The sequence below is a fragment of the Rosa chinensis genome, chromosome 1 (assembly GCF_002994745.2).
Source record: "Rosa chinensis cultivar Old Blush chromosome 1, RchiOBHm-V2, whole genome shotgun sequence".
NCBI lineage: Eukaryota > Viridiplantae > Streptophyta > Magnoliopsida > Rosales > Rosaceae > Rosa > Rosa chinensis.
In genome coordinates, this window is record NC_037088.1 from 39,116,681 (window position 1) to 39,142,676 (window position 25,996).

Sequence of the window (25,996 nt, forward strand, 5' to 3'; positions counted from 1 at the left end):
CCATAAACTACATGGGAAACCCAGTGAACTACTTGGGAAAACCCAAGTTTAAGAAAAATTCTGGAAAATACTTCAAGGGAAGTTCATCTAAGAACCCTGTGAAATCTGACTTCACCAAGGGTAAATCTCTCAATGCATCGCCAAGTCAAGTGAAATGCTTCTTTTGCAAGAAAGTTGGACATTTCAAGAAGGACTGTGATGGCTTCAAGAATTGGCTGAATAAGAAAGGTAACTTTTTACTCAAATCTATTTTCTCTGTTGAGTCAAATGGTTTTGAAACTGACAATTCTTGGTGGTTTGATACTGGTTCACCTATTCACATTGTGAACTCATTGCAGGGATTATCCAGAATAACAATCCCAAGAAGGAATGAGACTAAAGTATGTACTGCAAGTGGACAAAAAGTAGAAGTTCAAGCTGTAGGAATTGTCAAGTTATTGTTTAGCAATAAGTTTGTGTTAGAACTATCTAATGTGTATTGTATTTCAGAAATAAAGAGAAACCTAGTATCTGGTTCTCAATTTGTAAAAGATGGTAATTTTAGCTTTTCAAGTAATAATATTAGGATGTTGTTTTATAAAGCTGATTTCTGTTTTGGTAATGCAGATATCATTGATGGCTATTGGCATGTTAATTGTGTTAATGAAGTTTTCTGCAAAAATAGTTGTTCTACTGATGTGTTTTCAATCAATAAAGTTTCTGGTGTCAAAAGAAAGTTCAAGCACAATGCCTCATCTTTTTTGTGACATAAGAGATTAGGTCACATTTCAAAATTTAGAATGCAGGAACTAGTTAAACAAAATGTCTTGCCTGCATTAGATTTCAATGATTTTGAAACTTGCATTGACTGTTTAAAAGGAAAAATGACAAATTCCAGAAATCTTGATTCTAAAAGAAGTGAGCATCTTTTAGACTTAATACATTCAGATGTGTGTGGACCATTTCCAGTTCAAACCATTTGTGGAAATTCATATTTTGTCACTTTCATTGATGACTTTTCAAGGTATTGTTTCATTTATCTCATTTATGAAAAATCACAAATGTTGGATTGTTTCAAAATTTTCAAGAATGAGGTCGAAAGACAAACTGAGAGATTGATTAAGATGGTGAGATCGGATAGAGGAGGTGAGTATTTTGGCAAATACTCAGAAAAGGGACAACATAAAGGACCCTTTGCTTTATATTTGGAAGAGTGTGGAATTATTGCTCAATACACCACACCTTACACTCCTCAACAGAATGGGGTTTCTGAAAGAAGGAACAGGACCCTAATAAACATGGTTAGGAGCATGTTTGTTAGATCAGGCCTGCCAAAATTTTTATGGGGAGAAGCCTTAAAGACAGCTAATTATATTAGTAACAGAACTCCTACAAAAGTTGTGAAAAATACTCCATTTGAGCAGTGGTTTGGATATAAACCAAGCCTAAACCATTTTCATGTGTGGGGATGTAAGGCTGAGGCAAGAGTCTATGATGTGGAGAAGAAAGATAAGTTGGATTCACAGTCAATATCAGCATTTTTTGTTGGATATGCAGAAAAATCAAAGGGGTATAAGTTTTATAATTCTGCAAGAAGTCAAAGAATTTTTGAGACAAATAGAGCAACATTCTTTGATGAGCTATTTGATCAGTGTGAGGCAGTAATAGATGCATCAAGCACAAGTCAAAATGAGAAGAATTTTGAAGAATGGTTTGTTTATCCAGAAATTGTAGTTGAAGATAATCCTTATACTCAAGAAAACATGATCATTGGAAATCAAATTCCAATAGAAACCTTGCAAAATGAACCAGCTGCAGTAGTTGAAGATCAAGCAAATAATGGTGTGGAATTTCAAGAGAATGAAGCAGTTGAAGTTGTTCCAGAAGTAGTTCCAGTCAGGAGATCAACAAGAGAAAGAAGGCCTGCAATTTCTGATGATTATCATTTATTTTATACTGAGGTAGAATTTGATTTGGGAGAAGATAATGATCCTGTTTCTTACAAGGAGGCAATGCAATCTGTCAATAAAGAAAAATGTGAATTTTGACATGAAGGATATGGGAGAAGCACACTATGTACTTGGTATTGAAATTGAGAGGGACAGAAGCAAACATGTGTTGGGATTATCTCAGAAGCATTATGTGGATAAAATACTGCATAGATTTGGCATGGAGAAAGGGAGAAATGGTGAATCACCAATGTCAAAAGGTGATAAGCTTCACAAGGGTCAATGTCCACAGAACAATTTCCAAAAGAAAAACATGGAAAATGTTCCATATGCAAGGCTGGTAGGAAGTTTAATGTATGCTCAGGTTTGCACAAGACCTGACATAGCTTTTGCAGTCAATATGCTATCCAGGTTTCAATCCAATGCAGGTCATGAGCATTGGGTAGCAGGTAAGAAGGTTTTGAGGTATCTAAAAGCAACGAGAGATCATGTGCTGGTCTACAGAAAAATTGAGGATCAAGAATTGAAGGTAGAGTGCTTTACAGATGCTTCTTACAAGCAAGATCCAGATGACTTAAAGTCGACATCTGGATACATATTTATGCTTGCTGGTGGAGCAATATCCTGGAAAACCAGCAAACAATCATTAACTGCAACATCAACATTCCAAGCAGAATATATTGCTATTTTTGAAGCTACAGCTCATGCATTATGGCTTAAGAGTTTTATTTCAAGATTGAAGATTGTTGATTCTACAGTAAGACCAATGGCTATATATTGTGACAATGCAGCAGCAGTTTTCTTTTCAAAGAACAACAAGAGAACTTCAGCATCTAGAAATATAGATGTGAAGTATTTTTCAGTAAGAGAAAGTGTGAGAGATAAAGAAGTGGAAATTGTGAAGATAGGAACAAAGGAACAATTGGCAGATCCCTTGACAAAGGCTTTACCAGTTGCTTGTTTTGTGGAGCATGTTAAGAAGATGGGAGTGTTGTCTAGTATTGATGCTTAAGTTATTGAAATTGTAGGTTTACTGTGTAATGGTTGCAGTATTAATAAGTGCTACAATATTCAAGTGATTTGTTTTTCACATTTAAGTCTATTACTTCATTTTATATAGTATGAATTTAACTGAATATTGCATCTGCATAATCATTTCAAGTATACATAAAGTACTGATATGAATCAGTGATATTATGCAGTAGATAATAGACTTATTTCCAAGATTAATCTGGAGTCAATAATGCTTAAAGAATTGTTGATTACAATATATGTTAAGCATATTCAGTTCTTTGCATTTGAGGTAATTCATGTAATTGCAATTACTGTGATGTGATTTCAAGAAACTTTATGTTGTTAACATACTGCAATTCTTTTGATTCAGCACAGTTGATTGCAATTGACAGAATTTTGAGAATCAGATGAATGTTGTTTAAATCCAGTGCACACTACAGCAATAGGTTGTTTCATTTTTACATTTAGACATATATCTAGTTCAGTGGAAGATTGTAAGATCATATTGAACTAGATATATAAAGCTGGTATGAATACGAGTTGCAGCAGCAAAAGAAAATGAAGCTAAGTTATTGGGATTTAAATAAAACATTGGTGATTTAATTAAGTTATAAAATCATTTATAAACACTTAATTAAAGCCATCTGATTTGAATACAAACATTCAAATTATGCATTGATTAAGATAAGACCTTGTCTGACTAGATAAGGAGTTATAAACAGTTTCCTTGATGGAAGGAACTGCTATAACTGCAAAGCAGTTACAAAACTGTTCTACAGATTTGTTGATTCCCCTGCAAGAACATAAACTAATCTCTATATATATTCCCATCAATACAAGGAGATTATATCGTATGGATCTTGGAGAAGGAATGGACAACACCAACCAAACTGGTCATTTACTTAAACTCTATATCTAATCCTAGTCTGACATAGAAATATATCTTCTGTTTATATATATGTTCTGCATTTAAGTTGCAGTAGGCTAGTTCTAATTTTACAGATCCAACAAGTTTATGTCATGAGAAAGACAATCAAGACAACATGCTCAATTATAAAGTACAACATGGGGGCATTTCGGATAAAGGGTGCACGATTAAATTCGCTTGCCTCGAGTAATAGAAAACAATATATATCTTGTATATTAGCATGACACAATAAGCTGTGATAAATCATTTCCAATTCAAGCAAAAAGACAATGCCTAAATTATCATTTTATTGTTTTTTATTTATTCATCCAACTTGTAACTGATCCCTGATAACCCCTATCTACATCTGCAGCTACTCATAATAGCTACGATGATACAACGACCTCCCACAATTTATTGAGCTCCTTAGTAAAAGCGAGAGAGAGAGAGAGAGAGAGAGAGAGAGAGAGAAGGGTACATTTGTGTTTCCCTTGAACCTTGCCAGATCCAACACTGTTATACCTTCTTCTGTGTTCTAAATTTCAGAGCAGTCACAAGTTTTCAACATCAGCACACCCAATCTAACCCTGCAAGCAGCATAATCAAATTCTCGATCAGCTCCATATCCAATTCAAACAGCTACTCATCAGCACTAATATATGTTCTTAATTTACACAATTTCAATGAAACCTAGCAATCCCCAATATATTCAGAACAGGCCCAAAATGTTCATAATATTTCACCTTTAAACCTGGTAGGCTTCTGCAGACAGCATATCCAGATACATCCCTGGAGTTATATTCTGCAAAACCATCAAAACCGTATCAAATACCAAACAACTCAAAACCCTAATGACCCAAATACCTAAAAATTTACCAAAATAAAAATAAAAATTACAGAAATAAAATTGAACAGCCAAACGACAATTGAATTGGAATATGATACAGTACATCCAGCTGCTTCTGCAGACTCCTAGGCCTCCTCTTGGGCCGGCGCGACGGCTTCTTCCCTGTCAAGAGTAAAAGATCCTCCTCAATCTCCTCTTTAGTCAATGTAAGCGATATCTCCATCCTCGGCTCCGTAGGTTTTTTCGTTTGACAACCTCTAGCCAGTCTGGACCGACCCAGCTCCGGGATTTCGTTATGCTTCCCCACCGGTGCACCGGTCTTCATGGCACTAGCCTCCCCATTAGGCTTCTTCACCGGTTTCCTGGGCCTCAGATTCCATGTTTTGTTCTCCTTCTCCTCCAATCCTTCCCCGGCAGCTAAAGCAGCCAGAGCAGCAACAGCAGGATTATCAGATTTAGGGTTTTGATCCTCTGCTTTTTTTTTCACCTGAGGAGCTTCGTCTTTGTCCAGCTTGAGCCGGATGTAAACCTTCAAATTTGGTTTGCTGGGGTGCGGCTGTTCGGACAAGACTTCGTTCTGGTCAATGAGGTTTTCCCCAGTGTCGGAGTTGTGGTCAGGTAGCTCAGCTGCCGAGTCATGGTTGGGGAGTTGGGGTTCATTGCCCAACTGGCGAGAGTGACGTGAGTTTTTCTTGGTCCATTTCAAACCCGATATGTCAGGGTTGGGGGTCTGGGAAGTCCACTTATTGGGTGACACAGACGAGGAGGAGGCCATGGAAGCGGGTTTGGGTTTGGAATTTGGGCTTTCGACACGGGTTGGATTAAAGGACTAATGAAACAGAAACACCATGCAATTGGTGGTTGGTGGTTTTGAACTCTCTCTCTCTCACACAGACTCTCAGTTCTTCTGTCACTGAGAACCTGAGAAAACACAGAGATAGGCAGTGAGTGCTTTACTAATCGGTGACTCAGAGTTGCAGAAGCGAGTGGAATTTATAGCGTGAGAAAGGAGGAGCGAGAGTGCGTGGCGACAAAGAAGAATATGGCAGTTTATTTTGTTTCTGTATCTGGAAAAATGCAAACATGGCTTCTTGGTTGTATTTTTTTCTCAGTGTGCCCAAAATACCCTTCCAACTTTTTTCCATGTTTGCCTAACATTGGTTGGCTGTTTTTTTTTTAATAAGAAAATGCAATAGGTTTTGTACTTCTTCTGTTTTTACCCCCCACTAATTTTTTTACCTAGGGTTGTTTGTTATTAAATTTGCTTAAAACATTTCTACCACCAACAAAGTATGTTAAACTGGAATTACAAGAAAAAAATTCTTCAAATTGCAATTAGTTTGTGAGTAAAGATTTGCAAAGTCAGGTGTTACACAAAACCTTAACAGAGAGTGCATACGTGCATGTGTTTGTTCGTATATTACGTACGGATGAAAACTTCATGCACTGATTTGTCATTTCGAAAATATTTCCACATGTATAATTTAATAGCATGCCCGCTTCAAACTGTAATGTTTGTTAATACGTTATTAGGTCGTTGAGATTTATTCGGTTGTTCAGTAATGTGACGATCGACAAGCACTTATTACGTTATTGTTAAAGTAACTTTACATTTTTCACATGTGTCTTTAATTTGAAGTTTCTATCAACTACTGTCATGTACCGATATAAGACAAATGACGTTAATGAAGATAAATCTACATTGAATATTTTTATGCAAGTCAATTTTAATACCTAAACAGGTTGACAAGTTTTCGCATTGCAAGAGAAAAAAGAGACCCACAAGTAAAATTCTAGTAACTATTGAATTTACTGAAATTGTAATGGTAACTCTTTTCATTTTCAGATAAACATATTAGATTAGAAAAAAAAAAATTTGAAATGAAATTCAAAAGTACATGTTTCCCTTGGCTTCACTATTCATTGAATTTCTCATATTTCAAAATTAGGCATCTCAATTAATTCTGAATCTAGTTAGTTTTGCATCTAATTATGTATCCAAAGTCTAAATTCCGGTTTTGGAAAATATTTGTGCGAAGTTTTTCATTGCATATGCCCTCATTTATGATATAACACCAATCTCTTTCCTGGAAATAAATTTAACAAAAAAAGGAAATGCATATTTGTTTTCGTGATTGTATTTGTAATTTGGAAAGATATATTAAAGTTGAAAACTCAGGGGTACGAATAGGCCTCATCAAAAAGCCCGTGGATCAAGTGGGCAGATGGAGGCCCACCGGCCAGTAGGGCCAAAAGCCCGCCTTGGTAGGTAGAGGGCCGGCCCCTGAAAAAGCCCGCAAAAACCCAGCCCGGCCCTGCCCATAAGCCCGGCCCGCCAAAAGCCCACTAGACCCGGCGCGTAAAAGCCCGTAAACTATTATATATGTAGGTGTTATATATATATATATATTTCTAAACACACAGATATCTATATAAGTATATATATTTATAAACACACACACATATATATAGATATATATATATATATAAAAACACATATTCTATATAGAAGTATGAGAATTTCCACAAACATATATAAACACACACACGTTCTTTTATATTATATATATATATATATTCTTTTATATTATATATCTATATATATCTATATATATATATATAATATATAAAAGAATATGTGTGTGTGTTTATATATATAACACATACATATTCTTTTATATATTATATATATCTATATATATATATATATATATATAGATATGTGTGTGTGTTTATATATGTTTGTAGAAGTTCTCATACTTTTATGTAGAATATGTGCAAATATATTCTACATATCATGACGACGGTTGACCAACTCGATCGGATTCGGAAATATGGTGAAATTGGCTAAATGTTTTACCACACTCATAATTTATTGTAATAATCTTATCGAACGGTCGGTTTTTCCATTTTTATTGAATTGATAGGGGTTGCTCTTTGGAGTGTATGATATATAAATATAGGTTTATAAGAGTAACTATGTTTGACCTCGTTGATTGAATTCAAAACAAGAACCAAATTGGTTGAATTTTTTACAACCACTATGAAACATTACAATCTCTCTATCGAGCGGTTGGTTTCTCTAAATTCATTTTCTACTTCATGGTTGCTTTAGAATGAACCTAAACAATTTAAATGCAATGTACCGGTTTCCTGGGCCTCAGATTCCATGTTTTGTTCCCCTTCTCCTCCAATCCTTCCCCCGCAGCTAAAGCAGCCAAAGCAGCAACAGCAGGATCATCAGATTTAGGGTTTTGATCCTTTGCTTTTTAAAATTGAGGAGCGCCGTCTTTGTCCAGCTTGAGCCGGATGTAAACCTTCAAATTTGGTTTCTTGGGGTGCGGCTGTTCGGACAAGACTTCGTTCTGGTCAATGAGGTTTTCCCCAGTGTCGGAGTTGTGGTCAGGTAGCTCAGCTGCCGAGTCATGGTTGGGGAATTGGGGTTCATTGCCCGACTGGCAAGAGTGACGTGAGTTTTTCTTGGTCCATTTCAACCCTGATATGTCAGGGTTGGGGGTCTGGGAAGTCCACTTATTGGGTGACACAGATGAGGAGGAGGCCATGGAAGCAGGTTTGGGTTTGGAATATGGGCTTTGGACACGGGTTGGATTAAAGGACTAATGAAACAAAAACACCATGCCATTGGTGGTTGGTGGTTTTAGGCCCGGCCCGTAAAAGCCGGTAAACTATTATATATGTGTTAATGTTCAAAAGTCCGGCGGTAGCTGAACCTTTGTTAACGCTGATCCGACTGGCGGGTTAATACCTGCGATGTTCTTGAGGCTTACACTATCTGTCAAATAGAACACTGGGACGTCAGAGGGAGACCGCGCTGGGCGGTCTTCGACTCTCCGATGCCTAAGTTAGTCCACGTATTTATGTTGATAGAGTAACAATAGGTAAAATATGGAATGCCCTCTTAATGAGGAGAGAGGAGAGAACCTTTTATGGGTGGGGAAGAGGTTGACCTTCTCTTTGTTTTCGATGTAGGACTGATATGCTTCAGTTCCCCTTTTCAGAAGCCTCTGATGCCATCTTGGCGCGGCGCGTGGCGGCGCGTCGGCGGCGATCTGGAGGTGGTCCGACGTTGAGGCTGTAGCCCGTCTGGCAGTGTGTCTGCATGTCATTCCTTTAGTTGGAATTAGTACCTCTGGCGGTACAATGAGCATGGCCCATTATAGCTAATTATGCTTGCAAATGTACATGTATGTACAATATGTATATGTTATATATATATATATATATATTTATAAACACACATATATCTATATAAGTATATATATTTATAAACACACACACACACACATATATACTTATATATGTATATATATATATATGAACACATATTCTATATAGAAGTATGAGAACTTCCACAAACATATATAAACACACACACACACACATATATCTATATATATATATATATATATAAATAAACACACACACATATTCTTTATATTATATATTTACAGATATCTATATATTTATAATATATAAAAGAATCTGTGTGTGTTTATATGTATATAGATATGCGTGTGTGTATTTATATATATATAACACATACATATTCTTTTATATATTATATATATATATATATATATATATATCTATATATAGAGATATATATATATATATATATATATATAGATATATATATAAATAAAAGAATATGTGTGTGTGTTTATATATATATATATATATAGACGGAGCCGTTCGAGTGCGGACGTCGCTCCTCCTGCCTCTATCAAGCGTCGACGGCGCAACGCGGCTTGCCGGACTGAGGCCAGGGGTCTGCGAAGCCAGTCTACTGTTGAGTGGAGTCGCCGGCGAGCGGTTTGCAGCGCTGTCCAGAACCTGCAGTTGCAGGTGAGTTCGCTGCCCAAAAACCTGCAACCCCGACCTCCTCCGACCTCGATCGATCGCTGCCCAGAAGTCGTCTGGGATGCCTCTGGCATCCGTCCGGCAAACCCCGCACCGCCGTCGTGGCCTGAAAGAGGCTGCTGCGTCGACGTCCGCACTTTAGCGATAGTGCGGACGTCTGTCTGTGATCCGGCCTGTATATATAGATATATGTGTATGTGTGCATGTGTGTGTTTATATATGTTTGTGGAAGTTCTCATACTTCTATATAGAATATGTGCAAATATATTCTACATATCATGACGACGGTTGACCAACTCGATCAGGTTCGAAAATATGGTGAAATTGGCTAAATGTTTTACCACACTCATAATTTATTGTAATAATCTCATCCAATAGTCGGTTTTTCCATTTTTATTGAATTGATAGGGGTTGCTCTTTGGAGTGTATGATATATAAATATAGGTTTATAAGAGTAACTAAGTTTGACCTCGTTGATTGAATTCGAAACGAGAACCCAATTGGCTGAAATTTTTTACAACCACCATAAAACATTATAATCTCTCCATCGAGCGGTTGGTTTCTCTAAATTCATTTTCTACTTCATGGTTGCTTTAGAATGAACCGAAATAATTTAAATGCAATGTACAAGTCATACAACTTTTGGAGACAAATTGATATAAGCCAACGTCTTTGTAATTAAAATTGAAATTTTTATCTCATGTACACACACATCTATCGATTGGATATTTACATACGTGATGTGAAAAAATAAGCACGTTTTGCGGTCATCAAGCCATCGGTCAACCAAAAAAACATACAAGTGACGACGGTTGACCAATTCGATCGAATTCGAAAATATGGTGAAATTGGCTAAATTTTTTACCACACTCATAATTTATTGTAATAATCTCATCCAATGGTCGGTTTTTTCATTTTCTTTGAATTGATAGGGGTTGCTCTTTGGAGTGCATGATATATAAATATAGGTTTATAAGAGTAACTAAGTTTGACCTAGTTGATTGAATTCGAAACGAGAACCAAATAGGCTGGATTTTTTTACAATCACCATAAAATATTACAATCTCTCTATCAAGCGGTTGGTTTATCTAAATTCATTTTCCACTTCATGGTTGTTTTAGAGTGAACCTCAACAATTTAAATGCAACATATAAGTCATACAACTTTAGGAGGCAAATTGGTATATGTCAACATCTTTATAATTAAGATTTAAATTTTTATCTTATGTCCACACATATGCATCGATGGAATATTTATAGACGTGATGTTGAAAAATAAGCACGTTTCACGGTTATTACGCCATCGGTCAACCAAGAAGACATAGAAATGACGACGGTTGACCAATTCGATCGGATTCGAAAATATGGTGAAATTGGCTAAATTTTTTACCACATACATAATTTATTGTAATGATCATATCCAACGGTTAGTTTTTTTATTTTTTTTGAATTGATGGACGTTGCTCTTTGGAGTGTATGATACATTAATATAAGTTTATAAAAAAATTAGTATCTTTAAAGATTTATTTGTAAATAAAGCCCACAAGGCCCGGCCCAAAAAAGCCCGCAAGGCCAGGCCCACAAAAGCCCGCAAGGCCCGCTTTATATGGACGGGCTTAGATCATTCGATTTACAATAAAGTCTGACCCAGCCTGGCCCTCTACTATTTAAAAATATAGTAAGGCTCGGCCCAAGCCCGCTATGAATGGGCCGGGCCAGGCCGGTTGATGAGGCCTAGGTACGAATGTTGGGTCCACTTGGAGAATTTATCTACTTTCCTTTCACAGTTTTGCTAATCTGTCTTATGCATTACACCAAAAATACAACATCTCAATAGGCTGAGCTAGTAGGCCTGATTATATGCATTTTTATGCGCGTAAATACGTTCTAAATACTATAATTAAACTAATCTCCAAAGTAATTATTATGTAATTAATCTATTTTTATTTATGTTGTAGTAAATAAATAGAGTTGTGGATTTCATAAGAATTTGTGCGAAATTGGAGCAAAATGGGGTTTCCGACAAAAGGACGAAAAGTCAACTGATTGACCATTGGGTCAACCAAGTCAACTTGACCCAATAGCAAGAAGTCCAAGGCCCAAGACCAAAGAAGCACACTGCCACACCTCACACACATCACACATGTGGATGGAGATATTTATTTGTGTTCACACTAGGCACACACTCACTTATACTTTTGCCCTCCTATTTTCTTGATATTTTCCAAAATGTTTTCCACTTCTAATTCTCTACATTTTTATTAGGTTATTTTAGTCTTTTCATTTTATCTATTTTCTACTTATTTTTGAGCCCTTGGATCTAGGGTATAAGTCCAATCTTGACCCTAGAACCCAAGGGGGTATTTAAACACCTTTGCACACACATTACACAAGGAGAATACCCATTTTTCTACACCCTAGGCCTTTTGGCCGAATTTAGAGACCTCTCCTCCATTTGCCATCTTCTCTCTCATTCTTTCTCTTCCCAATTTATCATTCTCTAGCATTTTTCAAGGGAAAATCAAGGGGCTTTCACTTCACATCATCAAGGCTTCATCACCACAAGGGATTTTGGCTTTGGTAGAGAGTGGGGGCTTAATATCAAGTTGGGTTCATGTTTGCCTATAGCAAATTGTGAGCTTAATTTGTGTTCCCTCTCTCCTCTATCATTTCTCTTAATTTCTTATATATTGGATGATGTATTTGAGTATGGGTAGTGAGTAGTTCAATTTTGGGAGTTAGGGTTGTGAAGTCCTAACTCATCTTGTATAAATATTGATGCTTTAATTTTAATAAATGCAATTTCCATTGTGTATGCTTTAAATCCGAATTTATTGGTCCTTAGAAGCATGTTTCTAGGCTTTGTCACCCTTTGAAATTATGTTGTAAGCAATTGTAATGAATAGATTGATAAATTGACAACTTATTGGTCTTGTGGCATCTAGGATTTAAGTGTGGTGACCATTAGTTAGCTTAATTGTAGCTAAGCTTGCTTGGGTCTCTATTATCTAGCTCTCTAGGCCTCTAATTTTGGATATTGCGGCCTTAACAGGCGCAATGCCCAAATTAGAGAGTTGGTTGTGGCCTTAACCGGCATAGTCAATACACCGAAAGGATAATTGGTTTAGTAGCCTTAACCGGTACTAGATACGGGACTCGACACATATAGGAAATACATACATTTGTGAAATTGGCATCGATGTTTACAAGATAGTTAGTGTGAATCACCCAACACTCCCATGTTCTCAGTAATTTGAAATCCAAATTTAATTTCTTACTTGATAATTAGTTATTTGCTTTTATTTTAGTTTGCATTTAATTTAGTTAATTCCCAATTCAAAACTTCCAAACAAAATTCTACCTTCCATTGTGCATAACTCATTTGGGCTACAAGTTAGTGGCTTTGATTAAGCTTAGTGTGAGCCAAGCCGAGCATTGCCGAGGCTTGGTGTCTTGTGAATATTATTTTACTTTATTTTATTTTTATTTTTCATTGTATGCTTTTAAGTTATTTTAGCTCCAATTACCTCAGTTAGGTCCAACACCTAATCCCCGAGGTACGATAACTAAGGTCTAAATACTTCCCTTACTTTACAACGATTCGTACGCTTGCGAGAGTATATCAACCAAGTCAAGGCTAATATAAAAAAGTTTCAAAATAACACTTATGAGTAATTTTCTATATAAAAAAAGTAAAAAAAAAAAAATCTTCATGTTAAGATTTAGGATTATTATGTAATTAAAAAAAAACAAATATTAGGACCGATTAGTTGCTACGTGGCTTTACAGATTATTGATTAGCAAAATTGTAAGACCCTGGAAATTTGTTATTAATTTCTTGGAATTACTAGAAATTAATAAAGTGTTCGTTAGTGGGCTTTCATTGTTCGAGGGTAGAGCGGAAATTAGTTCGAGCAATTATTTGCAAGGAAAGCTTCGATTCAAGAGTTGACTTTTTATGCGTTAGGATTCTATGAAAACTTCCTTCATAAAACTTGTAGAGCGCGTTGATACGAGTTCGCGGATATGTGGATCACGAAAATCGGAGTTCGTATGAGAAAGTTATGATCGATTGAAAAGTTGAGAAATTTCTATAAATAGCAAAAATTCCGGAATTTTTCATAAAACCCCAAAATTTCCCTTTTTGCATTTTCTCCCCCAGAATTCTCTCTGTTCTCTCTCCTCGGTGCGACCCGACCCGGTATGAAACCCAGCATCCCGACCCGACTGAATCTTTCAACTCCAGTCACCTCCGATGACCGGACGAGCCAAGGACTACTCAGACTTGCCTCATCTACTTCGTTGTGGTGGTGAGTTGATCGGTGCCTCGCTGGAAGTAGCAGATCGGAGAACCCAAATTTTACGCTTTCGGGATCAGACCAGAATTCCTGATTCCGGCATTCCCTCGGGCCGATCTTCAGCTTTATGGAAACTTCTTCTCCTCTAGATCACTCCCATACCCGCCTAGATGGACGATTCAAAGTGTAGAGTGAAAGATCAAGGTTTGAAGATTTAGACAGCTCTAGTTGAATCTGGAAACGTGATCGACGACCGAGATAAATTCAATTTGCAAGCTTGATCTAGGACGATCTAGACCGAATCTCGCTTAGCTCCAGGTATGAAGGTTTCTCGTCTCTTGAATACGAACAAGTTTGTAGTTGACGACTTTTGCATCGAAGGTGGTTGACCCAACGTTGACCACACACTGACCCGCCGCCGGCGGAGCGTGCAGCGTCTTTTCTGTGTTCTGATTTCAGTTTATTCGTCTACTCATCGATACGGTCGTTTTGATATATTATAAGGTCATTTTGGAGAAAGTTGATGCATGCTAGGGTTTTGGTTTTACGAGTTATCTTCGATTTGCAATCCGCGAGGATCCGACCGTTGGATCTTCGTATAATCTTGATAGGATGATCCCAAGGGCCATCCATGAGAATCTGACCATTGGATTTTCTTTTAAGTGTGTTATGAGTCAATTGCTAAGTTGGGATTGTATTTGATTAAGTGATTTACTGTTTTGTTTGGGCGGACAGTTGCAATTGTGATTTTGAGCTATATAGAAGCCGCAGCTGGATTAGAGGTGAGTAAATCTCACATGGTTCATTTACGAACCGAACCTTGTTAATGTATATTTATTTATTAATTGTGAAAATTATTTTATGAAAATAATATTTGTTTTTAAATAAAATGGACTTGATCTCTACAGTCCATGGGTAAGTGAAAACCAGTTTATTATAAAAATGAATTTCTCGATTTTTGGTGCATGTGAACTATAGTTGGTATTAATGGTCATTCCTGCATGAATGACTACGTGTCTATATATGTGAAATATATATATATATATGTGAAATATATATATTGATGGTGTGGCATTGTGATATGCATAATAATTGTGATTTTATTGAAGTAATTGTTTTGAACAATTACTCTTTACGGGAATGTAACATTTTGTGTAATTGGTGATTATATTGTGTTGAAAGTGTACATGAGTTATGAGTGTATCATGTCGAGTCATGTACGACTTTAAATGTTTTCGGATCTACGAATTCGGGTCACAGTAGTGACAGAGGCAATTATTATCGTAAGACTGAGCCTCGGCCGAGGTTAGAGGTTATGATTCAGTTAGAGCTCTAGTTTGTCTGCCATTGTATGTCATGATGGGTAACAAGTAGGTTACTTGCAACTCATGGGTACGTGTTTTTAAAAGAGAATTTGGGGTGTATTCTTCTTTTAATTGTCCAATGAGGGACCTGAATTTCATATTAAAATGGGGAGTTGATTTTTATATGATTTTGTCACTTTAAGTGATGTATGTTACCCGTAAGAGGTAAGGATGTCGAGTTTTGAAATCGAGTCATTTTGTGTGATTCATTTATTTGGAGTTGAAGGATGATTTCTTGGTTTTGGCGGAAGTTGTTTGATTTCTTGATTTATTTTCCTTTTTCATTTCAATTGTTTTAATGTAATCTCCTGAACTAAACTATATGTAGGGATTACTATGGGTTCTTTGTTTGATTTAATGTAATCTCCTGAACTAAATTTCTATGCAGAGATTAATATGATTTGAATTGTGTGATTTTATGTGATCTCCTGAACTAATTTTCTATGCAAGGATTACTAATTTTTGTGCGAGTCTTGTGCGAGTCTTGGGAATACTAATTTTTTCGAGCATTGCCGAGTCTTGGTGCCTTGTGAATATTATTTTACTTTATTTTATTTTTATTTTTCATTGTATGCTTTTAAGTTATTCTAGCGCCAATTACCTCGGTTAGGTCCAACACCTAATCCCCGAGGTATGATAACTAAGGTCTAAATACTTCCCTTACTTGATAACGATTCGTACGCTTGCGAGAGTATATGAACCAAGTCAATGGCGCTGTTGCCGGGGTTAGGGCTTCGGATCTTAATCCCTTGGTAATTGGCATTTAGGGTCACTTATAGCATACTTTTATTTTTATTTCTTGTATCTTTGTTTATTTGTTTACCTTTTATTTTTTATTTTTTATTTTTCCACTTCTTGCTTGTTAGTTTACTCATTTTCATAGTACTTTTTATTTTTCATTCTCTTTTCACCCCTCTAGTTTATTGTCAATTTTGTAGTAGATATGGCTAACGAGCGGCAAGTACCACAAGACGAGGAGGAGCTTCCATTGAGCCATTACTCATGTCCTAGTATTGTGAATGCTCCATCTTGCATTGTGCTCCCTCCGACAAATGCCAACTTTGAGATCAAGCCTACCTTGTTGTCTATTCTACCTATTTTCCATGGCATGGCTAGTGAGAGGCCTTATGATCATATAATTGAGTTTGATGCCATATGTTCCACTATGCACTTGGGAGGATTAACCTTGGAGGGTTTGAAGCTTCGATTATTCCCATTTTCTTTGAAAGATCAAGCACGCACATGGTTTCATAAGCTCAAGCCAAGATCCATTCTCTCTTGGGCCGATATGCAAAGAGTCTTCTTGAATGCATATTATCCACATCATCGGACTACTTATATAAGGGATAGCTTGGCCAACTTCTTTCAAGAGGATAATGAGACTTTTTATGATGCATGGGAGCGCTTCAAGGATATTGAGTTAGTTTGCCCTCATCATGGACTCACCAAGTGGCTTCTTTGTGAATCTTTCTACAATGGGTTGATTATTGATGATAGAAGGAGATTGGATAATGCTTCGGGTGGAAATTTTCTAAAGAAATGTCCTAATGCCGCTTGGGATATTTGTGAGGAAGTGGCTACACAATCCGGTCAATGGGATAATCATCAAAGGAGAAGAGGAGGTAGAGATGACCACACCACATCTAGAGGCCGAGTTGGTATGGAGCCTCGTGGTAGAGGTTTATATGATGTTTCTCATGTTTCTAGAGATGGAGTTATGAGTTCTAAGCTTGAGAGGCTTGAAGCAAAGATTAACAAGAAATTTGAGATGCTTTTTCAAGCGCAAAAAGGTAATGGTACTTCTTCTTGACATGTTAAGAGTGTTACTACTTCACATCTTTGCTTGATTTGTGAGTCCCCTCATCATTCTACTCATGATTGTCACTTGACTTCGCAATTTCCGGAATTTGTTGAGGAGCAAGTTAAAGCGATTAATTCTTACCAAAGGCCACTAAGAAATGATCCTTAATCTACTACATATAATCCGGGTTGGCGTAATCACCCAAATTTCTCATGGAGAGATGGTGGAGGGTCCTCTAATGCACACCAAGGTGGTTCTAATTCATATGGAGGAAATCAAGGCCTTAATTCTTCATCTTTTAGTCCCCACGGCCATGGTAACACACAATTTGGTGCACAAAATCTTCATGGGCAGCAAACATCTAGTTACAATTCTCAAGGCCAAGGGACATCTTTTGGCGCTACACATGCTTATGAAGGAGCCCCACATGATACTTAAGGGTTTGGTCAAAGTTCCCAATCATTTGGAGGTGCCAATCCTATACAAAATGCTCCTCCCGGATTTCAAAATAGGCAAGCACCACAACCAGAACCAAAGAAGTCTCATATGGATGATATATTGGCCACCTTAGCTCAAAGTCATACTTCTCTTACACAAAGCCAAGCAAAGACCGATCAAACTCTTAGTATTCTTGCTCAAGGTCAAAGTTCACTTGCACAATGTGTGGTGAAGTTAGAGATTCAATTGGGTCAAATGGCAAAAGAGCTTAGCACACATCAACAAGGATCCCTATCTTCACAACCGGAGCCAAATCCAAGAGGAAAAGTTCATGAGTGCAAAGCCGTCACCACTTTACGTTCAGGAAAGGTATATGATAATCATGTTTACATGCCCTCATCTTCTAGTTTCCATTCAAATCCTTTATTTGTGCAAGATGATGATTTGCATTCATATGGGGCCAAGAAGGAAGAAAATGTACCACTTCGCCGTGTTGTTGATGACCAATTGCATACACATCATGATTCTTTTTATTATAAGGAGGATGGGACCGGAATGGAAGAAAATGTACCTTCCGGTAAATATGGAGTGGGTGATGTGCCTTTGAATGCAAAAGGAAGAAACAAGAGGGTGGATAAGGTAGCCGGAGGGGAAGAAAATGTACCCTCCGGAGATGCTATTCTTGATAAAGGTTATGGTTTCTTGTCCTTTGAGAATAATGCGAGAAAATATGGTTTGATTGATAGCGAAAAGGAAAGAGCTTTATTGAGAAAGAACACTTCTAGGGATGAGGATATCTCGGCCTCAAGATTAGATGGTGAGGCCATGAAGGCTAGGGACCCATCTAAGGCCAATGACACCTTTAGGAAGGTTCTTAATGATATTAGACCCACTCCTCATGAGTTTCAGCCATCTACTACAAGAGAAAAAGGGGGGAGGAATAAGGAGGAAGACCTACATGCTCATGGTAGCTCTAGTGATAGAAGTGGTCCGGTCTATTCATCACTAGGCGAGGCCTTGAAGGCAAAGAACCCTAGTAGGACCGTGACTACCCTTAGGGGCACCACCGGGAGTCTCACCTTTCATCCACCTCTTGATTTGAGCACACCGGAGCCTCAACTTCCTTACCCTAATGTGCCAAGGAAAGAAAATGTGAAGAAGGGTGGGAAAAAGAAGAAATTTGGCTTGATGTTCAAAGTGCATGATATTTTGAAGAAGGTCAATGTCAATATACCTTTGATTGAGGTCATTCGACAAATGCCGGTTTATGCAAAATTTCTAAAGGACTTGTGCACCCACAAAAGGAAGATTAGTGCTATCTTGCAAAGACGGATTCCCCCAAAACTCAAGGATCCAGGGAGCTTCAATATCTCTTGCACTATTGGTGAGAAAGTCTTTGATAGAGCTTTGATGGATCTTGGTTCAAGTGTTAACATTATTTCTTTGAGACTTTTCAGAAACTTGACCTTGGGCCTATTAAAGCTGCATGCTCCTATATATTTGCAACTTGCGGACCGAAGTATTATTAGAGCTATGGGCATTATTGAAGATGTGTTAATCAAAGCTAACATGTTCTACTTACCGGCGGATTTAGTGGTATTGGATATGGATGATGAACCTCATTGTGATAAGGACATACCTATCATTCTTCATAGACCTTTTATGGCAACCGCGGGAATCAAAATTAATGTTCAAAATGGCACTATCAAAATGAAGGTGTTGGGCGAAAAAGTATTACTCAAGAGTCTTGAACCCATTTACCCTCTGGAGGTGGTAAAAAGTGTGATTTCTATTAACTTGGTCAAAGGCAATGAAGCCAGGGTTCTAAAAATCGGCCTAGGCGGCGCCTAGGCGCTGGGTTCCTCCATGCTGTTCGGATTTTAGGCTAATCCATCGAGCTAGGCGCTGGGTTGAAAATCGGCCGCCTAGTCGGGCTAGGCGGTGTAGGCGGGTTTGTCTGGGTGCTGGGCGCTTGGCGATTAGGCGGCTTCTGTTTTTGTTTTTTTGTTTTAATACTCTTCACTCACTCACAGACTCACTTTCCGGCAGTTCGAACTCCGACCCAGACAAGTTGTTATCGGGGTTGAGTTTGCTAGTGTGAGCGGCGCGACGGTGAGGGTGGTGTTCCAGTGAAGACTGAATTAAGTGGTGGATGAACAGGTCGTATTGCTGTGATCCCCAGGTCCTCCCTCATTTCCTACAAAGCAGAACTCGATTTCATCACATTTATGGTCATTCTCAAGGATCATATTTCCATTAAACACGAAATTTCAACTGGAGAATTCAAATTACATATGAAACAAACTGAAAAGGAACAACTCTTCGAAAGGTTCTAGGAATACCTATGTATGAGCTTCTCCCTTCCACATCCTCAGAAATGTGGATTGAAACATCAACAAAACCTTGAGGTTTGTTGGAATTCTTTTTTTGCAATTGGTAGCTCCCAACTTTTTCAACTCCATGCCTTGAATTCTCAGAATTCTTGTTATACTTAGCCAGAAACTCTTTCAAGAGAATAGTAGCTGTCCCCTGTAGCCTTTCTCTAAGGAATAATAGCTGGCCCATTGCCAATGGGAATGGAGAGGTGGTGGTTGAAAATGGTGTATGCGGTCGCCGTGGGAGAGAGAGAATGAGGCTTTGTCTTCTGGTGTAGGGGGCGAAGGAAGAAAAAAGATAGAGAGACAACCCAGCAAAGGATGTTTCAAGTTGACACGTTTGCCAAACAAAACAAACGTGTCCTTCTAGTTTGCATTGGATCAAATCATATAACAAACCCAATTAGGCTAATATTAAGTATTATATATTGTTAAATTCTTAATTTCTTTTCTCTATTTTGATTAATTACACTATTTATAATTAATTTGCAAATTTTAAATATTTTTATTTATATAATTATATATCATAAAAATAGTTTAAAAACTAAAATAATTAAAACCGCCTAGTCCCCGGGTCACTGCCCGACTAGCACCTAGCGTTTTTTAGAACCTTGAATGAAGCAAAAAGAGATAGAATATTTGGCCCATTGAACCAAGTCCCACACTACAACCAAGAGCTATTAGTTTCTAATTCTTCCTCTCCTTGCAAGGTGTTTGCAATTTCTACTCTTGATGAGCTAAATGTGAATGCGGATCTCGCATTGAGTGAGGAGCAAAAGAATCAAATCAAGACAATCAGGGAGATTTGTGAGTTGAAAAAGAAGAAGAAGAAAGGGTATCTTGAGTGGAACACTCTGGTGAATATCAAGTTTCTTGCATCATCTTGTGGAGCTTCTAGTTCTACGAAAGCTTGTGTGGGCGGTGGTGGAAAGAAAGAGCCACCTTGAAGAGACCAAGTTCTATAGACCGGCTTGGGGTCTTTAAAAACAAGCGCTTCAGGGAGGCAACTCTAGGTAGTTTTGAAATTTTCTTATTTATTTTACATCAATAAGGCTATTTAGCCATCTTTTTGGGAGGATGGGAGGTGTCCGGAGATTGAAATGTGAAGAAAGAATGAATGGCAGTGAGCAGTTTCTGTCCAGAAAGTTCAGTTGAATTTGGTTGACTATAGCTTCCAATCCACATGCTAATTTCAGCTGAAATTTTCTCAAGATATATCTCTGTGTGTCTACTGTGTACTTCCAAAATTTCAGCCTTGTTGAGTCACTGGAACTCAAGTTATTTAGTGGTCAATGCAAGAAGGTCAGAACAGAGGTAGCTACTGTAGAGTGACTTTGGGAAGCTACACCCTCTACATATCAATATATTTGGAGCCAAAATTTTTCAGGGATGTATCTTCATATGTATTATATATGTTGATACAATGTTTTTTACTTTGAACCTTCCTAGCTTCAGATATTGTGTTCCAAGTGACAGAGATCAGAAAGAGGGCACAGCAGAAACTGCAGAACACAAGAGTGAGTTTGGAGGGCAACTATTTTTGATTCATAATATATTTTCTAGTGAAATTTTAATAGAAGGTATCTCGATGAGTCTACTTTTATTTTCAGTTACTCTCACCCTCTTTGCACCTCTGGAGCTTCAGATATTTCTGTTTTGGTGACTGAGGGTCAGCAGAAGACTTCATGACAGATCAGAAATTTTAACCAGCTTTGGTTTTCATCTCATTTAGATGTAGGTGTCGTACTTTATATGGATAGAAATCTCTCTGAGTCTACTTTCTATTCCATGAAGTCTCACTTACTTATCTATTTCTTAGTTTGAGATATGGGTATTTGAAGACAGAAAGGTCATTGCTGGAAGTTTTGTACACTCACTAGTTTTGTTCACTCGGGTTGATTGGACTTCTTTGCACTTTCATTTCATCTTTGGAGGCCATTATAGGGTTGTTGTGAGATGTGTTGGATGTGTTCAAGACCATGAGCTTAATGGAGGACTCTTTTCCTTATTCTTTGAAGTGGTTGTTGTGTGACGCATTGCTCAAGGACATTTATGTTCTAAATGGAGTCAATCTTTTCATGAGCAGCTAGTGCTAGCTTGGAGCATACGTTAAGGAAGTCAAGGCCTTGCGCCTTGAGGTTGGTGTCTCATATTAGTCTTCTCCGAAGGTTGTGAGCAATGGAGGTGTCTACAAAGGGGGTTTTCCGTATCTTTTCTCCGCATTTAGATTTTATTTTCATACTTAATTCTTGTGCCTTCGCCCGGACTTCACTCTCATGCCTAAATCCAACATGGATTTAGCTTTCGAGCTCACTTAACAACATTGAGGACAATGTTGGTTTTAAGTGTGGGGATGAGGAATCGGGCGTCCTAAAAAAAAAAAATAATAATAAATAAATAAAAATAAAAAATAAAAAAAGTTCCATTTTTAGATTAGCTTTTGTAATAATATATAGTGGTTAATGCCTTTTTCCAACCCCAATGACGAGACATAGACTTAGGTTATTATGATTGTGGATAGATTAAGCATGATCTAGGACTTTGAATTTGTTTGTGAATGAGTGTATATGTGATCTATGCTTAATTATAGGTGTGCACATTGCCTATGTTAAGTTCGTTCATCATAGTTAGAGAAGCATATAGATTATTCGATGAACTTGCATGCCTTATTTGTGAGTTTTTGAGCCTAATATCTATAGTGTATGCATCGTTCATTCATTTATTCTTTCATGTGTGTACAATTTCATGACATTGTGTATCTAGAACTTACTTGAGGCCTCTTGAGGCTACTTTTGGCTTATGATTGGATAGAAAGGATTGAGGCAATTAGGCTTAATACCACCATGGCCAAAGAAGCATGTGCCCCAAAGATATTTACCACTAGATTGCCACTTTGAGCCTATTTATATATTTAGCCTTTTTGTTCATTAGCACCACAAATCCCTACCTAGCCTAAACACTTTTATCCTACCTTTCTATGGTAATTGGTGAAGTGATTCGAGAGAATTACTTTATGTTGAGTGCTTCAAAAGAAAAGAAAAAAAGTCAAAAGTGTGAGGTTACAAAAGAATAAGTGTGGGGGTGAGCGATTTTGTTTAGAAAGGAAGGTTTCAAAAAATAAAAAAATAAAAAAAATAAAAGAGAGAGAGAGAGAGAGAGAGAGAGAGAGAGAGAGAGAGTTGTTTGAAAAGAAAAGAAAAAAAAAGGAAAAAGGGTGAAAAAAAAGAAGAGAAAGTAAAATAGAAGAAAATCCCAAAATAGAAAGAAAGTAAAGTATTGTATATAGTGTAGTGTGGGTTGTACATTGGGTTTGGAGTAAGTGAGTTAGCATTCGGAAACAAAAGTCATATATCTCTACAAGAGAGAGTTGCTTCACCGATTTCTATGGACTTTGTATTTCCTTATCCTTCATATCTCTTAACCACTTGCCTTTAGCCCCATTACAACCAAATAAAAGACCTCTTGATCTTGAATGTTGTGAGCTACCCAGTGGAGATGAGATCGAAGAGCAAGCAAATGGCGGCGCATGTTGTGAAATTGCTTTTGAGTGAAACATGTATAGCCCCTAAACACTTGAGCGGTAATATTTAGTGAACCTATGTGAGTTTAGTGGGTTATGTCGGATCTTCTATATGCCTATTTAATTGTGGTGGATTGATTTGACACATAGTCAACACATGCATATACTTGAGCATTTCTTACATGTGCATCCTAATTGCCTTACAAATTCAAAAATCTTAAGTTGTGCTTACATCTACTTCATGGTTATGTACATAATTAGTTCTCCAAGGGTTATGGTTGGAAAGGCTAATACTATGCTTCCTTTATGTTTGTGCGTTAGTAGATTTTCGGATTATGTTTACATTTAGTTTGCTTGGGGACAAGCAAAGTTCAAGTGTGGGGGTGTGATTACACGTATTTTTATGCGCGTAATTACATTCTAAACACTAGAATTAAGCTAATCTCTAAAGTAATTATTATGTAATTAATCTATTTTTATTTATGTTGTAGTAAATAAGCAGAGTTGTTGATTTCATAAGAATTTGTGCAAAATTGGAGCAAAATGGGGTTTCCGACAAAAGGACGAAAAGTCAACTAATTGACCATTGGGTCAACCAAGTCAACTTGACCCAATAGCAAGAAGTCCAAGGCCCAAGACCAAAGAAGCACAAGTGAACACCCAAGCCTATTTGTATTACATATTTGTATTTAAATTTCAAATTCAAAATGGATGTAATGACAATAGTGAACCACACCTCACACACATCACACATGTGGATGGAGATATTTATTTGTGTTCACACTAGGCACACACTCACTTATACTTTTGCCCTCCTATTTTCTTGATATTTTCCAAAATGTTTTCCACTTCTAATTCTCTACATTTTATTAGGTTATTTTAGTCTTTTCATTTTATCTATTTTCTACTTATTTTTGAGCCCTTGGATCTAGGGTATAAGTCCAATCTTGACCCTAGAACCCAAGGGGGTATTTAAACACCTTTGCACACACATTACACAAGGAGAATACCCATTTTTCTACACCCTAGGCCTTTTGGCCGAATTTAGAGACCTCTCCTCCATTTGCCATCTTCTCTCTCATTCTTTCTCTTCCCAATTTATCATTCTCTAGCATTTTTCAAGGGAAAATCAAGGGGCTTTCACTTCACATCATCAAGGCTTCATCACCACAAGGGATTTTGGCTTTGGTAGAGAGTGGGGGCTTAATATCAAGTTGGGTTCATGTTTGCCTATAGCAAATTGTGAGCTTAATTTGTGTTCCCTCTCTCCTCTATCATTTCTCTTAATTTCTTATATATTGGATGATGTATTTGAGTATGGGTAGTGAGTAGTTCAATTTTGGGAGTTAGGGTTGTGAAGTCCTAACTCATCTTGTATAAATATTGATGCTTTAATTTTAATAAATGCAATTTCCATTGTGTATGCTTTAAATCCGAATTTATTGGTCCTTAGAAGCATGTTTCTAGGCTTTGTCACCCTTTGAAATTATGTTGTAAGCAATTGTAATGAATAGATTGATAAATTGACAACTTATTGGTCTTGTGGCATCTAGGATTTAAGTGTGGTGACCATTAGTTAGCTTAATTGTAGCTAAGCTTGCTTGGGTCTCTATTATCTAGCTCTCTAGGCCTCTAATTTTGGATATTGCGGCCTTAACAGGCGCAATGCCCAAATTAGAGAGTTGGTTGTGGCCTTAACCGGCATAGTCAATACACCGAAAGGATAATTGGTTTAGTAGCCTTAACCGGTACTAGATACGGGACTCGACACATATAGGAAATACATACATTTGTGAAATTGGCATCGATGTTTACAAGATAGTTAGTGTGAATCACCCAACACTCCCATGTTCTCAGTAATTTGAAATCCAAATTTAATTTCTTACTTGATAATTAGTTATTTGCTTTTATTTTAGTTTGCATTTAATTTAGTTAATTCCCAATTCAAAACTTCCAAACAAAATTCTACCTTCCATTGTGCATAACTCATTTGGGCTACAAGTTAGTGGCTTTGATTAAGCTTAGTGTGAGCCAAGCCGAGCATTGCCGAGGCTTGGTGTCTTGTGAATATTATTTTACTTTATTTTATTTTTATTTTTCATTGTATGCTTTTAAGTTATTTTAGCTCCAATTACCTCAGTTAGGTCCAACACCTAATCCCCGAGGTACGATAACTAAGGTCTAAATACTTCCCTTACTTTACAACGATTCGTACGCTTGCGAGAGTATATCAACCAAGTCAAGGCTAATATAAAAAAGTTTCAAAATAACACTTATGAGTAATTTTCTATATAAAAAAAGTAAAAAAAAAAAAAATCTTCATGTTAAGATTTAGGATTATTATGTAATTAAAAAAAAAACAAATATTAGGACCGATTAGTTGCTACGTGGCTTTACAGATTATTGATTAGCAAAATTGTAAGACCCTGGAAATTTGTTATTAATTTCTTGGAATTACTAGAAATTAATAAAGTGTTCGTTAGTGGGCTTTCATTGTTCGAGGGTAGAGCGGAAATTAGTTCGAGCAATTATTTGCAAGGAAAGCTTCGATTCAAGAGTTGACTTTTTATGCGTTAGGATTCTATGAAAACTTCCTTCATAAAACTTGTAGAGCGCGTTGATAC

At 37.1% G+C, this 25,996-nt stretch overlaps 1 protein-coding gene and 1 non-coding gene across 2 annotated transcripts; both read right to left on the reverse strand.

Moving 5' to 3' along the window:
* Positions 1-4,594: 4,594 nt before the first annotated feature.
* Positions 4,595-5,471, reverse strand: LOC112166538. Its single transcript, XM_024303414.1, has 2 exons — positions 4,800-5,471; positions 4,595-4,651 (listed from the first exon to the last, which is right to left on the reverse strand). Exons 1-2 carry the CDS (start codon positions 5,469-5,471, stop codon positions 4,595-4,597), a joined length of 729 nt encoding a protein of 242 aa, XP_024159182.1.
* An 11,103-nt stretch (positions 5,472-16,574) lies between these two features.
* On the reverse strand, positions 16,575-16,681 carry LOC112183155. The gene has a single exon (XR_002929749.1). It is a non-coding gene; the product is annotated as a small nucleolar RNA R71 (small nucleolar RNA).
* Positions 16,682-25,996: the final 9,315 nt, after the last annotated feature.

Coding starts and splice junctions, on each gene's coding strand:
- LOC112166538 (XM_024303414.1), bottom strand. CDS start 5,471: ATGGCCTCCTCCTCGTCTGTGTCACCCAATAAGTGGACTTCCCAGACC. Junction 4,652..4,799: donor GTCTGCAGAAGCAGCTGGAT/GTACTGTATCAT, acceptor ATGGTTTTGCAG/AATATAACTCCAGGGATGTA.